The sequence below is a fragment of the Pleuronectes platessa genome, chromosome 16, assembly GCF_947347685.1.
Source record: "Pleuronectes platessa chromosome 16, fPlePla1.1, whole genome shotgun sequence".
In the NCBI taxonomy this organism is placed as follows: domain Eukaryota; kingdom Metazoa; phylum Chordata; class Actinopteri; order Pleuronectiformes; family Pleuronectidae; genus Pleuronectes; species Pleuronectes platessa.
Window position 1 is genome coordinate 21,806,123 of NC_070641.1, and position 15,698 is coordinate 21,821,820.

The following is a 15,698-nucleotide window of genomic DNA, read 5'->3' on the forward strand; positions in this document are numbered from 1 at the left end:
TGTATAAATACCTTAAACATTCACACACTTCTCCATTATGTTACAAACTATTTATTCTACTCAATGTTATTTTGTTGATGAGTTCAGTTACACAGGTTGCCAGTCTGCCCATCTTCACAAATTGTAATTTGACAAACACAAAATCAAACTACAACCATCACCGGCCTTTTACAGGACCTAAAGACAAATGATGGTAACAGTGAATGTAAACTTGACACTGGTGAATATTAACAGGTTCACTGGTCACGACGTGAAGAACCAGTCCCAGTTGTTAGTGGATCGTCACGTGCAAACACTGGAGGTCTTTTTTCCTTCTTGTTCTAATCAGCTGTTGTTTACTACTTTCTTGGTTCGCGTGTGCATGACGTCACGTCCCTGGTGCTCGGGCGCCCCCTGGTGGCTCATCTTCCCCCGCTCCCCCCCCCCCCCCTCTCTGTGATCGCAGGCTGGTGATTTCATCCGCTTCACAGCTCAGAAGCAAAATGGCCGCTAGTAAACGAACCGACCACACAGCGTCTGACAGTCACCCCGGGCTCACGCGTTGTTTGCGGATCCAGGACTAACAGAACACTCGCCTTTCCTCGGATTCTTTTTCTACGACTCACACGTCGCCGCTCGGTGATGTCACTTCTTACTCGACTTCAGCCTTGAAAGCCTCGAAGAACTCGCTCGCTCGGCTAGCTCCCCAGCTAGCCCGCTAGCGCTAGCTCTGCAAGGGATTTTTTTTTTTTGCACAGACGCACTTTTATGTCCTGCGTGATTCCCGAGGTGAGTGTTGTCGAGCGGCGGCGTGGAAACGCGCCCCGGGCACCTTTTCCCCACACACACCGTGTGAGCTAATGCTAATGCTAATGTGTGTTGTCGTTGTGCAGTCGGCAGCGCTTGTGTTTCTTCCGATTGTTATGTGGATGAAGCGTTATTTAAGTTGGTCCCCAGCTCGGAGCCCGTCCACCATTAGCACCGCTCGTGTAGCGTGTTTTATTTATAAATGTGCATTTACGAAAAAAAGCCACATGAAACGGTGTGAATGGAAAATGGTGCTCGAGGGATAAGGGGCATGTCTTTATCCGAGGTGACGTGCGTGTTGTCCGCTCTGAACTGCGCACGGGTCGGCGTCGTCGTGCGGGGTCCGCGGGTCGCGTTGCCCCCTGCTAGCCCCCCGGCTCCTCGGGTCACCCGCTGCTCCACAGGCGACTAGCATACGTTAGCTGTTAGCACCGGGGCACCTAGCAGCTACACAGCTGGTCCCCGGTGGCCTGTTATTAACATGATATGCGGGTCGGTGGCTCCTCGTGCGGATGCAAACATCTGGACCTGTGGCCACACGTCAACCTGGCCGTGAGCTGTAACGTCAGCTGGTGTGTTTACATGCAACGCGGCGAGTTGTCCACTTAGCTCACATTAGCGTTGTGTGACACGATGCTGATTATCCACAGCTTAGCTCTGGGCCCTGTGGTGTTTACAGACTTTTCCTACTAACAACTCTGTCCGTGTTTCTGCCCTCAGCTTCCTGTGTGGCAGGTTTAGTTTTCCACAGAAACCTCCTCGTGGGACTTTTGCATTTGCCCAATGCACATATTTACTTTTGGTGGTGATGGTGTTAATGAAGTAGGGGGGGGGGGGCAAGTTATAACATTAAAGCTTGTACCTTCTAGATCATGCTATGAGGCATGCTACCTTAACAGACCCGTCTACTGGAATACGGGAGAATCTGGAGTTTCCAGAGTAGTAGAGGGGTCATAGTCTCTCAGTTTGTGTGGCCGCTGTTTGTCTCCTGGTTGGACTTGCAATCGCTTTCTGGTTAATGAATTATGCAGCGAGGAGCTAGGCTACCACAGGCGGTTGTCAAGCTGTCTGCCCCTGGTTAACGTTACAGCCCTTACAACTCGGACTGTGTGGGAGTAAAATTGGCACTGGTCTGATGAAGTGCATGTTATCTGTGTGTGCGTGCATTGCGTTGCTCTCCGTACGACTTGAGTGTTGCAAATAACTGAACGTGTACTTTTCTCTACCACAGACAGGAGAATCAAGAAAGGGAACAGTAGTTCATGGAAGACAAGAAAAAAAAGAAAGAAGATAAGAAGAAAAGGGAAACCTCTCAGAAGGTAAACTGCCAAATATTTACAGCTGATTGTGCTTTATGTTTTTATGATTCAAGAGACATTCCTGGTTCCATATCCTTTAGCCAGGATTTTCTTCTAAGTTGAATTGGAGCGGATACATGTTAAAAATAATTTGCCATGTTTAAAAGATTTAGCTTCTTGTACTCATTCTGCGAATTTAGGAAAAAATATCAAAAGTAGATTTTCTTTTTTGCTCATGTATTCCTTAGTTTCAGTAGCAAGGATAAAGTCTGTTAAGATTAAACTTGTAGGTCTCAATGGAGTAATGATATTGTCTTGTTGCTTAACCAGCTTACCAGTTCTTCCAAATACCTGACTGAATTTTGCTTTCTGTTGTAGGGGCCAGAACAGAAAATCAAAGGTATGTTTTTTTTATTTGGTTTGTCATGATCCTGCTCTTCCTCTTTTTTTCTAACCCACTCACTTTATCATTCCATGTGATGATTACCCTAAATACTAGATCTTGTTTTTAAAGATTCGCTAATCTACAGCACCCACTTCCTACAAAGTTGTTGTATGTGTTTTTCCTCAAACTTTTCTTAAACTGTTAATTACCAATTAGATGAACCTACCTAGCACATACTGTCTTTCTGTATTTACCACACTGAAGTCTACTGGTGATTAATACCTGTAATTATTTGTATATTCTAGTGCCAGAATCAGCCAAACCCTCGTGCTCCCAGCCGCTCGCCACCCCAGGCTCCGTGTCCCCCAGCCCTGGCCCCGCTGCCCCCTCATCCCCCAGTCCTGGTGCCGCTGGGGTTTCTGCACAAGTTCCTACTGGTGGTGGGAACAATGCAAAGCAGCGGACTGCTGTGGCCAACGGACAGCCCTCCTCCTCTCCCTCTGGAAGCCAGACCTCCCAGCAGCAGCGATACATGTCCAGAGAGGTTCCACCAAGATTTCGCAGCCAGCAGGACCACAAAGTGTTACTGAAGAGAGGCCAGCCACCGCTGTCCTCCATGCTGCTGGGGGGAGGAGGAGTAGGGGAGGGAGGCACAGGAGGCGGCAGTGGCTGGGCAGCCACCCCTCCTGTGTCCTCACAGGGAGCAGATAACCCCAATGCAAGCACAGCTGGAGGCGCAGGTTCGTCAATGTCAAAGAATGAAAATGATTTTCATGTTAATTGCGTAATCCCCCGAGTGTCACATGCAACATATATAAGTAGTTTCCTGCCACCAAGCAGCAAAAGTTGAGGAACTTGATACTGTTTCGATTAATCACAATGCTTTGGAGGAACAAGGAACAGATTTTACAGCAACACATGAGGGCTGCAGCTGACTTAGACTATCAAACAATGATAAAAGTCAGAGACTAAATTGAATTAAGATGCTCAGATGCAGAGGTAGCTGCACATCGACTGACCGGAAGGAAAGAAAATGCTCGGTTTGAAGAATCTCAGCTTATGATCCGAAGTTAAGACGTTCAGTGGGCAGCTCCTCAGCACAACCCATCGGTTGATGTTAAAATATAGTTGTCGCCAATATTTCAGCTGTGAACTTCCTCACGTCAATGAGATGCATGTATTGTAGGGACCAATAGGTCACACAGTTGGTATCACCAGTTACACATGTTGTTCGTATTGAATTGATGAATTATTTTCAATTGCAAATCAATATCAATGCTCTCTAATTTTGTCATTATAGATTCCAACCTGGGTTCATCCTCCCCTTCACCCCCCAACTCATCTTCATTATGTGTTGCTGCTCTGTCGTCTTCTTCTACTACTACTACTTCAACTTATGCAAATTCCACATGGGGGGCGGGCTCTGGCAGCCAGTCCTCTTCTCAGGGCTGCGGGACGGTGATTGTGGATGGGACTGACCTGGAGGATTGGCCAAGCATCCTAGGCGGGGCCAAATTGAGTTCTGACGTGGCTGGAGGAGGGGTGCAGGAGCAAGACTGCCCCGGTAACAACAACAGTAGTGCCTCATGGAGTGAGAGAAGCATCCAGCAGAAGGGAGGAACGGCAGGAGGAGGAGCAGGGAACATGGACAATCCTTCCCCACCTCGTTCTTCTCCTCCTCTTTCCTCCTCTTCCTCGCTTAATGAATGTGTTCAGTCAAGTGATGTGTGGGGCTCTTCCACCTCCTCTCAGGTGGAGGCAGGGTTAGGATCAGCAGCATTTTACAATTCCAAAGTCTCCCATCTTCTACCTGGGCCCCAGGAGAGCCCTGTGGGTGGCAGCAGCAGTGTCCCTGGTGCCAATTTTAACCCCAACATGAACCCCTCTGCCTGGCCTGCCCTGGTGCAAGGTGGGACATCAACTTCGGCTAGCGAAGGCCTTCCACTGCACTCGTCCATTACTTCAGCTTCCTCGTTCTCTGCCAGCACCACCCCCATCGCCACTCATTCTCTTTCATCTGTGAATCAAACTGGTCTTCATCAGCAGCATACTGAGATAGCTGTTCCGGCCAGAAGTGGAGAACCGCAGCACTTAGGAAACCCGGAGCTGGGTTCAAGTGGGGGAGCAAGAGGAGGAGCAGGACCAAATCAAGAAGGTGGTGATGAGAGAGGTTGTGGGGTCTCTAGTATTGAGGAAGAAGGGAATGGTAATCTTTCTGGCTCCTCGTCTTCCTCCTTACCTGCCTCTTCTTCTTGGAGATCCATGCCACCAGTGTCGTCTGACCTCAGTGCAGGCGTGTCACCGGCCGATGGGTGGGGTGGAGGAGGCACTGGAGCTCAGGGGCAGGAAGGGAGTGCGTGGGGCTTTAGTAGCCAGGGAGAGAAGGCAGGCTGGGGCAAGGGAAATGACGGTGGTTCAAATACCCCAGTGGTATCTCAGGGAGCATGGGAAGGAGGCAGTTCAGAAGCAGAGTGGGCTGGAACTAGGGGCAGTGTAACTTTGACTAACTTAGCAATAGGAAGTGGAAGAGGGGGAGATGTGAGCAGCAGCAACAGCAGCAGTAGTGGAGGCAGTATTGGGGCCAGTGTTCTGCAGGACTCTGCCGCACCAAAGTTTGAAACTATGACAAAAGCTTGGGACAATCAGACAGGGGTGGAGAGTGGCGACAAAGCAGTTTGTGAGTGGGGTGGAGGAGGAGGGGGAGGGGGGCAGCCGGAAGGCACTGGAGGTGGAGCACCTTCATCCTCTAGCGGAGGAGGGTCCACAGCTGGAAGTGGTGGAGAAGGGGCTGGTGGCAGTCACAAGCAGGACCAAGCCTCACCTGTAGACGACCGCTCCCCCCAGACCTCCAATGCTGAAGTGGCCTTACTTGGCATGCTCAATCGATCTGACCTGGACCCCAGAGTACTGTCTAACACGGGCTGGGGGCAGACCCAGATTCGACAGAATGTGGCCTGGGACATGGACACCCCAGCAGCAGCAGCAGCAGCAGGAGGAGGAGGAAACCGAAAGCAAAGAAGTACTTCATCTTCCTCTGCATTCTCATCAGCAACTAGTCGTGGTCCCGGGTACCCCTCTAATACCAGTTCAGTAACTAATGATCCGTCCTCTGGCAGTCACACGGCCATCCTAAACTCCGGGCCTGCTCCAGTGAAGGATGGCTGCGATGGTGATGCCACACAGTCAACCTGTGGTACTCATGTGCATAGTAGCACTATAAGGAAGCCAGGACTGCCAGAAGAAGATGTCAAGGGCAACCCAGGGAAGGCAGCTGGAGGCTGGGGTGATCTTCCACCCGAAACCCAGGGCAAAGGATGGGGGACTGACGAACAACCACAATGGAGGGATCACAGAGGAGGAGGGACCAGGAGAGACACTGGAAATCAGGGTAGCGAGTGGACCGATGGTCCAGAGGAAAAAGGGACAGGGGGATGGAAGGGGACTGGAAGAGGGGAGACAGGTGGTTGGGGAGGACAGGCTGGAGGGGGAGGAGACTGGGGACAGAGGGACTCCAAGCCTGGAGGTGGCTGGGGAGATGGGCGAGGAGATGGGCGGGGAGATGGGCGGGGCCGAGGTGGAAGCAACTCTGATGAGGGATCTTCCTGGGGTAATATGGATGAGGGAGGGTCTCAGCGAGGAGGATGGGAAGGGGGGGATGGGGGTGCAAGCAAATCCCACCAAGATTGGGGGAGTGCCAAGCCCCACACAGCAGCAGCACAGATACCAAACAGCCAAGTGGCACCAATGAAAGCCCCAAATCAACAGCAGCACCAATCACAGGGCCAGCCGCCACCAGGAGGTCCCATGCAAGGTGGGTGGAACAGCCGGTCCAATGTTGGAGGGAGAGATGGAGGTGGAGGTCCACCATCCAAGAATCAGAACCAAAGTCCGGGCTGGACCGCTGGCCCAATCCCCCAAGTCTCTGGAGGTGGGGGGGATGCCCTGGAGACCAGTGGCTGGGAAGAACCCTCCCCTCAGTCCATCAGTCGTAAGATGGAAATCGATGATGGCACTTCTGCCTGGGGAGACCCTGTCCGCTACAAAAGCAAGAATGTGAACTTGTGGGACAAGAACAGTGCTCCCCCCAGTCAAAGCCACGCTCAGCAGGCCCCCCCTCCAGGCATGCAGCAGCAGCAGCAACCCCCCAGAAGGCAGCAAGGGATGCAGCAAGGGATGCAGCACAGCAGGGAAGCAAACTCACGCAGTGCTGCAGCGGGTAAGCAGAATAATAAGTATGCATTTGGCAAGTCACACCCAAAGAAGATTGAACAGCCGCCTTTAAATTATTCTTTAAGTATTACAAGTTTTATTCTGCTGTTCTTGATTTCATACATTTAAAAAACAGCTATAGCAGAGCCCAACACATTTTCTTATGTCAGCTTCAACTACACTTACTCTTGTTATCTGTCTAACACATTTATTTAGATATTTTTCTGCGGCAAATTTCTAAAGTGTATCATTCAATTTCATCATTCTGCAGGTCCGGGTATGTGGGGAGGAGGTGCACCATCTGGGGATAATGGTAATACTAACTGGGGCCAGGCGCCGGATGCAACAACAGGCTGGGCGGATCAAGAGGAACCCAGCAAACCTTCTGGCTGGGGGAACCCTCCACCCAACCCTGGTAAACCTGGTAAGAGCAGAAGAATTACAGAGAAGAACTTCCATTCAGCTCTCAGTTTTAATGGCATTTAGCATTTTTAAAAGCAAAGGATGTAACATCATACCTATCTGCTTTGTTCTCAAAGCAGGCCCCAAGTCGATGGAAAGCTGGGGTGGGAAGGGAGAGCCCTCCGTTGCAGCCTCCCGTCACGCCAGCTGGGATGAGGAAGACGATGGTGGTGGAGGGGTCTGGAACAACCAGACCAACCAGGGCAACCAGGGCAACAGCTCCTCCTACAACTCTGGAGGCTGGGGTCAGAGTCATGGAGGCAAGAGAGGCAACATGAAGGTAGGAAACTAGAGTCTGGACACAATTCAGTTTATATATAGTCTCTCTTGGTTCATTTTACAAAATAGACAAAACAGTTTCCTCAGTACCTACAATTACACATACTTTTATTTTAATTTTAATGACTGAGAATAATATTTGTATTTCTTTCCCAAAGAGTGGAGGTGGGGACAGCTGGATGAACCCAGTCTCACGTCAGTTTTCAAACATGGGTCTTCTGGTGAGTCGTGCATCTGATGGTTGTAATGAATGATATCGATAGCATCATTATGTAATGCCACTAAATTAAATTGTTGTGTCATAGGGTGATGATCCAAGTGATGACAAAAAGATGGAAGGAGACAAGAGAGGAATGAGCGACTATAACGGAGAGATGCGTAGGGGAGGAAGAGGCGGAGGAGGTTACCGCATGCCTAGTTCCAAAGACATGGGTCCCGGTGACATGGGGCCGTATGGAGAAAAGGTAGGAGTCTGTTTATAATTAATGCACTAACTTCCAGTCTTAAGGTAGAAATATTCGGCAGTAGTACAATGCAGTTTTTTTTTATGGATTTCATTGCACTTCAGATGGGTGGCCATGGAGGGTTTGCTGGCAGTGGCGGAGGAATGGCTCCACCTCGAGGGATGCACCAACCGGGCATGCATCCGATGAACCCCCAGGGGCTACGTGCTCAAGTGCCTCATCAGTTCCTCTCTGCACAGGTCTGTTGTCTTCAGTCGCAGGTGTTATAAGTTAAGATGAGAGCTGGAGGGTCCCCTGAGAGCCTATATGGACACAAACAGTTGTATTTGGTTATATGATATTTCATATTAATTGAATATTTCTCATGAAAAGGCTGGTGCTACATGTCTTAAATAGTTGGAGGCAAAGCGATATGCATTGAAACCTGTAGTGACATGTTGGTCTGGTTTGTAGATGTGAATGTTGTTGGTTGGGCTTGCTAGCTGTTGAAATGAATTATTTATTGCCTGATTGCCTTTTGGTCCGGCACTTACCACACTTTCCAGGGCGCATACAAATTGAGGTCAAATATAAAAACAAACATGTCGCTGTGTTCTGTGTAGGTAAGTTCTAATTGGATAGTCACCAATATTATAGAAAGTATCCTGACATCACAAAAAGGCTTGGAACATGGGACAAGAGCATTTTACCTGTGGGTTACATATCACAAAATGTGGTGTCGTCTTTTTTTCAGTATCTGAAAAAATCTGCACACACTCGGGCCTGATATTTTTACAGCAGGAGTTCATGGATGTTTCTGGTTCTTTGCTGACAGATACCACATAATTTAACATGGAAATTTATGAAGTTGTTTTTGCCAAATCTTTCTTACAAACAAACAAACATAACAACCTTGGTGGGGGTAAAAATGGGAAAAAAGCATAATAGTGACCAAATAATCCTTCACATCAACAAGTAAAATACCACAACAAGATTAATTACAAGAATATAAGCCTGTAAAAACAAGATAATTAAAATAATATCAATCTAAATCATGGTTTGAATAATAATTTAATTTGAATATTTGAAGTCAATAATTTATTTGGAATAATGGAGTGTCACTCCTACTCCATTAAGTGGAGCTCTATATAAGTAAATCCCTGTGGTGTGCAGGTGCCGGGTCCTATGCTGAAGCAGATGCCTTCTCCTGGTAGCAGTGTGGGTGGAGTGGTTGGTGGAGTGGGAGGTGTCGGCAGCGTCGGAAGTGTCGGCGGGGTCGGTGGTGTTGGTGGAGGGGTGATCCCTCCTCAACTTTCCCCACAGCAGCTAGCAATGCTCAGCAACATTTACCCCCATGTGCAGCAGTTCCATCTGGTATGTGCCTCAATCTTAGATTGTTAATTGATGGATTGACTCATGGACTAGACATTTTAATATAATGTGCTTTGTGCATAATATCTTAGTATCAGAAGGTTAACTGTAATCCAACTGTTCACTTACTTGCAGTGTCTCTGTGAGCACAGTCTTACATATGCTGTTCACATTCATGTCTTCATGTCCATTTCTTCCACCGCTCAACAGGCTTGTCAGCTCCTTCTACAGCAGCAGCAGCAGCAGCAACAACAGCAGCTCCTGCAGAACCAGAGGAAATTCCCTCAGCCTCAGCCTCTCAGGCAGCAGGCAGACCCACAGCAGGTGAACATGTTTATATTCTACAATCTTTGTTATACCACATTCAGGGTCATCAGGATTTCAACCATTCTGTATTTCTCTACTGAAAATACAACATGTCTACACTGCTCTCAGCAAGGACTTGGTCAAAGTTGATATTAAGACAATTGTTTTCACATGACGTCACTGCCTTCCGTGTGTTAGAAACATCTTCTTGTATCTTCCTCAGCTGGCGAGGATTATGGCTATTCTTCAGCAGCAGAGGCAGCATCAGCAGGGTGGGGTTGGAGGAGCTGGAACAGGAGGACCGGGCTCCAAACTGTCCCCTTCTCACCTGGGAGCAGGCCTCTCCAAACAGCCCATGGTTGACTCCCTTCCACATCCTGGAATGGGGGGGCCCTTATCAGACCATCATGCCAAATCACAAGGGATGTACTCTGGTGAGTCCAACATGCAAAATCATAGCAGTTAAACTAATTCTGGCGGGTCTGTGTGATCTTCCAGACAAGCCAATAACAGCCACTTGTAGATGTGTATTCTCTATAAACACTGATCTCTTTTCAGGGCTTGCCCCTGGTGGTAACATGTCAGGGATGGAGCTTGGTCCCATGATGGGAGGGATGAAGGAAACCGGAGGACAGCAGTCAAGATTCAAGTGGATGATGGAGGGACACTCCCCAGCTCCCTCTCCCCCCAACCCAAGCCTTCATAAGAACGGTGGGCTGACAAATGTCACACTTCACAGGAAAGCTCATCTCTCGGGCTTCTGTCCGTCTGCTATTGACTGAACTGATAATCACCCTCATTCATAATGTATCTGTATGAAGCGCTGTCAGTTGAATCTGTTTGACATGATTTCTCCCTTGTGTGCTGCTCTGAAGGCCCGTTACCCAGTTCTATTAAGGTGAGAGGAGGATCCCCTTACTCCCAGTATGAAATGCTGGGCGGTGATGGTTTAGGGATTCCCCCACAGGGCCCTGCAGACAACTGGCATCGAACTCCCGGCAGTAAAATGGGGAACAAACCTGCCATATCCAGCTGGCCTCCAGGTGAGTTTGCCTGAGTCCGGGTCAGAGAAGAAATGAAGAGAAAATGTTAATTCCAACTCAATTAATATGTAACGAATGTGTTGGACAAGAGCTCTTTACCTAATCCAAAGAAAATAAGAAAAAACTAATTGCCAAACATTGCTCCTTATTTTTGTCAAATCGTTCCTAAATATATTTTTAGCAACAGACATGGCCATAACCATGATAACACATAAGTTCAATAAGTTTCCTGTTGTCTGATCACAGAGTTCCAGCCTGGTGTGCCCTGGAAGGGAATTCCGAGTGGTGGAGACCCTGAGTCTGACCCCTACATGACTCCTGGTAGTGTTCTTGGCTCCCCAGGACCCCCAAGCCTCAACGACTCTGACCACCAGTTACTACGAGACAACATAGGTATTTGTGCACTTAATGCTCAAGTTCTTTTAACTTCTACTATATTTTAAACTATATGCATTGTTAATAATGCAACCTACGTTTGGTTCCTGTGGCTTTATTGTAAGTCATGGCTCAAAATCATGTTCCTCACAATGTGTGCTGGACTTTGGTTGCCCTGTCTTGTTTATCACAGAATGTGTTTATAACCCTGTAATGTTTTTAGGGCCAAACCCTTCCCTCAACACCTCGCTGCCTTCACCTGGTGCCTGGCCCTACAGTGCCTCAGACAGCCTGCTCAGCAATGCACACAGCACAGGTAAATGTTTATTTTCTTTATTTCGTTTTCGCAACTTGACGTTTACTCTTTCATTCTACAATGTCTGTTTTTTTTTTTACTGGTGCACAAGTTATGTCTTTCTTGGAGAGACGCCTAAGCAGTTGGCTGAACTCTGTCGTCTCAACTCCCATTTCTGTGGTCTCTTTGTCAAACCTCATATTCCCCCTCCTTCTCTCCCCCTCTCCATTTCCTCTTCAGGAAAGTACTCGGAGTACAAGCCCAGCTGGCCCCCAGAGCCCATCGGACAAAACAAGTTTTGGAAAACCAATCGCAACAGCTCTCATCTGCCACGCCCCCCTCCTGGCTTAACTAATCAGAAGCAGGCCTCGCCCTCCCCATGGGGCGGTGGGGGCCCACGGTTGGCCCGGAGCTGGGGAGGAGGTGGGATGAATCAAGAGTCGAGATATGGGCCAGGTACAGACGAAAGATCTCTTTATTTCACAACAATTTGTCAGCTTACTTCTCAATTATATGCTGCGTAGAGAAAGATCTTCTTCACAGTGACATGTTGGCTCAGCTTCAAGTAAAGTATCATGAATCCTAGTAGATACTTTCTCTTCACGTGTATACGCTCTCTTCAGTGTGATCTCTGTTTGTCAACTAAGACATTCCCTCTAATTGTTTGATCCTTGTCTTCTCGGTTTGTCTCCCTCCTTGTCTGTTTTCATTAAAGGCTCAGCTTGGAGCGATGGCACGGCCTCCAGAGGCAGCTGCTGGTTGCTGCTGAGTAACCTGACCCCGCAGGTAAGGATGTCAACATGAGAGAAAAACCTGAGAAGAATCTAAACAGAAAGTTTTAATGGGCTTTGTTTGAATTTAGACAGTTACAGTGTAACCACCAGTAAACCTGTACACTGAAATTATGTAGAAAGGGTGAGTGTGATGTGCAAAAATGTAGAACTCAGTTTATCAGAGTTTATCATGGCTGTGAAGTGGAACACCTGCCCAGACAGACTGGTCAGGGTTTGGAATCAGAAGCCTTAAACGTCTGTGCTCATTCATCTGTATTCTCCTTCAGTCTGTCTTATGCAAATTAGACAGAATGATGCGTGACCCATCTGTAATTGGATTGTGAAGTTGGATGAGCCATTTAATCAATTAGAGTCTGCACAAATGACACTGGCATCACACTGCTCTGCAAGAAGCCTAGGAATGAAAAAGTTTAATTATAAGTCAAAGCACACAATAATTTTGTGTCGTATAGATTTTTGTATATAAACCTATTAGGCCTCAGTCAGTGCTCTTGTGCACTAGTCTATCTCAGAGTAACTGTGGCAGACTGACACAATAAAGCCGAAGTCTCACCACATTATTAAGTCTGGATTCTTCATACACATAACTGTGGTTGTGTAATCCCCTCGATGCTCTGACATTTCACTGCCACTGTTATTGATGACTCAAGATTGTAGACAATAACTGGAGCATCGTTACATTACATCACTTAACATGCATACTCTAAATATTTTACACGTAACCTTCATTCTTGGTTCCCTGTAGATCGATGGCTCCACACTGAGGACTATCTGCATGCAGCATGGCCCCCTGCTGACGTTCCATCTTGGCCTGACCCAGGGCAGCGCTCTGATTCGCTACAGCAGCCGGCAGGAAGCAGCCAAGGCCCAGGGTGCACTACACATGTAGGTTAACCTGTGCACTCACTAATACACACATGCTTCAAATCAATCATTCTCCTGTTGATCTAACGAGCCCATTCTTGTGATTCCTTCTCAGGTGTGTTTTGGGCAACACCACAATCCTGGCGGAGTTTGTGAGTGAGGAGGAAGTTGCTCGCTATTTTGCACATTCCCAGGCCGGAGGGACAGAGGGGGCCGGCTCAGGAGGGGCCCCGGCCAGTGGAATGCAGGGCTCGTCTGGTACAGGCACCTCTGTGGCCAACAGTGGTGGGAGCTCCCCCGGGAGTGAGCGTGCACCAGCGGGTACAACTTCAGGTGGAAATGGAAATGGAGGCGGCGGGGAAGGTGGAACAGCGGGTCTAGGTAGTGTGAGGTCCTCCGGGTCTGGCTGGCAAAGTCTCGATGGTACTGGCAGTTCTTCAGACACCTCTTCAGCCCAAGGACCCGGGCTAGGGATATTTTCCCAGTGGAGCACGAATGGGTCAGGGGAGGGAGGAGGTGTCGGGGGAGTTGAGGGTGGGAGGGGCTCTGGCCTCTGGGGGGGCATGACTGCCGGATACCCCAGCAGCAGCATGTGGGGGGCACCACAAATGGAGGAAAGGCACCAAATGGACAGCCCTGCTGCATTGTTGCCTGGTGACCTGCTGGGGGGAGGAGCTGACTCCATCTGATGAGGCCCCTCCATTTGTATGTGTAGGTTTGGACACACTGATACAACATACACTGGGTTACATATGTACTTACTATAGCACACACACACACAAACACATTTACATGGTATGCATATTAATTAATGTACTACACATATACCACATGTGCATACATATACTCAGTATGCATATTGACGTGCACACACATAAAGCAGAAATGTGAGACATGCTTACACACATTCTTGTGGCCAGACTTAAGCTATTATATAAACAAATGCAGGGACTGTTAGATGTGTATACAGCCTTTTTCCACAGATGAAGATTTCAACTGCTTAGACTTGAAACCTGAAAAAGAATGAAAAGTCAGTTGGTCTGAAAGACTTGACTGGATTGCAATGTGCTTAGTAAATAGGGGACTTTTCAACAGATTTACATACACATGCACACACCAAATACAGACAAGCCTTCAGACAGTTGGGCACTGTACACAGCATTACCTTCATCGTATAAGAGAACTTAAAACTACTACATGATGTGAGGTTAAAGTGCAGTTTGTATTCGTGTCCCCTTAAAGACGGAGACGGAATCCAAACACATGCAAACAGCTCTGACTGACAGCAGAACTGTATCTTACTGTGTATGTTCAGTTTATAATTTTTTTTTCTCTGTTTGTTTGTATGTATGGTTTAAATTTTTTGAACAGTGAAAATATTGAAAAATGTCATTGTTCTGTTTTCAAAATGCTGACCTCCTACTGTTGTATCTCACGCACTCTTTCTCTGTTATACTCTCTTGAACATGTTTGTTACTGTTGCAGTGATAAATGTTAAATTGCTGGCAGTTTGCGGCTATGTTGCATTTCTCCACGTGTCGATGCTGCGCGCAGTATCATACACACGATATTGACATGTGTATGAGTGAGACTGAGACCAAGTAAGTGGATTACACCACCGCAGTTTGTGTGTGTGCGTGCGTGTGAATGTGAGAAAAATGTGTGTGTGCATGTTAATGCCTGTCGTTATGTGGGCAAGGCTGCTTACTATACAGAAGGTCTATACAAAAATGTTTTTTGAGTGCTATCGGTATACTGCTGACTGTGTTAAGAAATATTGGCACTAATGCTTTTTTTCTCATTTGAAGTTGTTTGTTTTTTTAGCAGACTTGTCTTTTTTATTGTCCGACCTGCAATAATAAAAAAAAAAAAGAACATTTTAAAGACACAAAGAGCTGAAGGCATAAGAGTTGAGAAAACGGACATGCCAAATCTTATCACCTGTGTGGAGCGGGAGGGAAGGGTGGGACGGGTTGTTTACAGATGCAGAGTAAGAGTTACCGTACGTTTTTAATATTCTGTTGTGTATTCGTTTTAAATTAAGACAGGCTTTAACACTCCTGTTCAGTGTTTTCGTTTTGAGATTTTACAAAGGAAAAAATTTATTTAAACAATGAGAACAAGATTAATAAAGATGAAAGTATTGGCTTCTACATTTGTCCTCGTGATAATTTCTGTTTTGTTTGAGGTCAGGTTCGTGGAGTTTGGTTAAAAGTGACCCACGAGTTTTTCAGGTGGAGTAATTTCCAGTCTGAACCAGTCAAAACTGCCTCGTATCTGTTCCTCTGTCGATGTGACAATCTGCTTTAATGCAAATGTGAAACCTAAGCCTGACATTAAGGTGGAATGGCAGCTCGTGGACTGGGCCAGGGTGGAACAAGCCAGGGTGTCCATCTGTCACCCTCTCATTACCATCCACACACCAATCCTATTTAACGTGCACGTCATCCTGCAGTAAGCCACTGCTCACTGTATGAAATGACTCCTTCTCTGAGGTGACTGAGAGCTGTCGTTGTGTGAAGTGGACGTGATTATCTACAGAAACATTTTAATAAACTCTAATAAAAGCTCTGACACTGTGATAGCACCATTCTCAAAAACATACTCCTCATAGAAGTGGGATTTCAGGTATTTCAGCACGTAGATATTAACCTCAATAGGGATAATACATTCATCAGATTCAATAATAACAACCATTATGTAAGAGGGAGGGTTTGTGTATATATACAACCGCCATGGTTTGTAAACAAGATTACACAAAACCAACTGAACGGATTACTACAGAACT

The 15,698-nt window shown here is 47.3% G+C and overlaps 1 protein-coding gene across 2 annotated transcripts; it reads left to right on the plus strand.

Moving 5' to 3' along the window:
* Nucleotides 1–452: 452 nt before the first annotated feature.
* Nucleotides 453–15,063, plus strand: LOC128458699 (trinucleotide repeat-containing gene 6B protein). Of its 2 annotated transcripts, none has more exons than XM_053443648.1 (21): nt 453–768; nt 2,018–2,105; nt 2,463–2,484; nt 2,775–3,209; nt 3,770–6,685; nt 6,950–7,102; nt 7,218–7,420; nt 7,578–7,640; nt 7,725–7,883; nt 7,988–8,122; nt 9,036–9,236; nt 9,444–9,557; nt 9,763–9,973; nt 10,098–10,250; nt 10,415–10,582; nt 10,829–10,975; nt 11,181–11,273; nt 11,493–11,708; nt 11,968–12,038; nt 12,792–12,931; nt 13,026–15,063. In XM_053443648.1, the coding sequence occupies exons 2-21, from the start codon at nt 2,049–2,051 to the stop codon at nt 13,597–13,599; spliced, it is 6,231 nt and encodes a 2,076-aa protein (XP_053299623.1). In that variant the 5' UTR covers nt 453–768; nt 2,018–2,048; the 3' UTR covers nt 13,600–15,063. The 2 variants fall into 2 exon arrangements, with proteins under 2 accessions (XP_053299623.1, XP_053299624.1); XM_053443649.1 differs by having other exon boundaries at nt 7,221–7,420.
* Nucleotides 15,064–15,698: the final 635 nt, after the last annotated feature.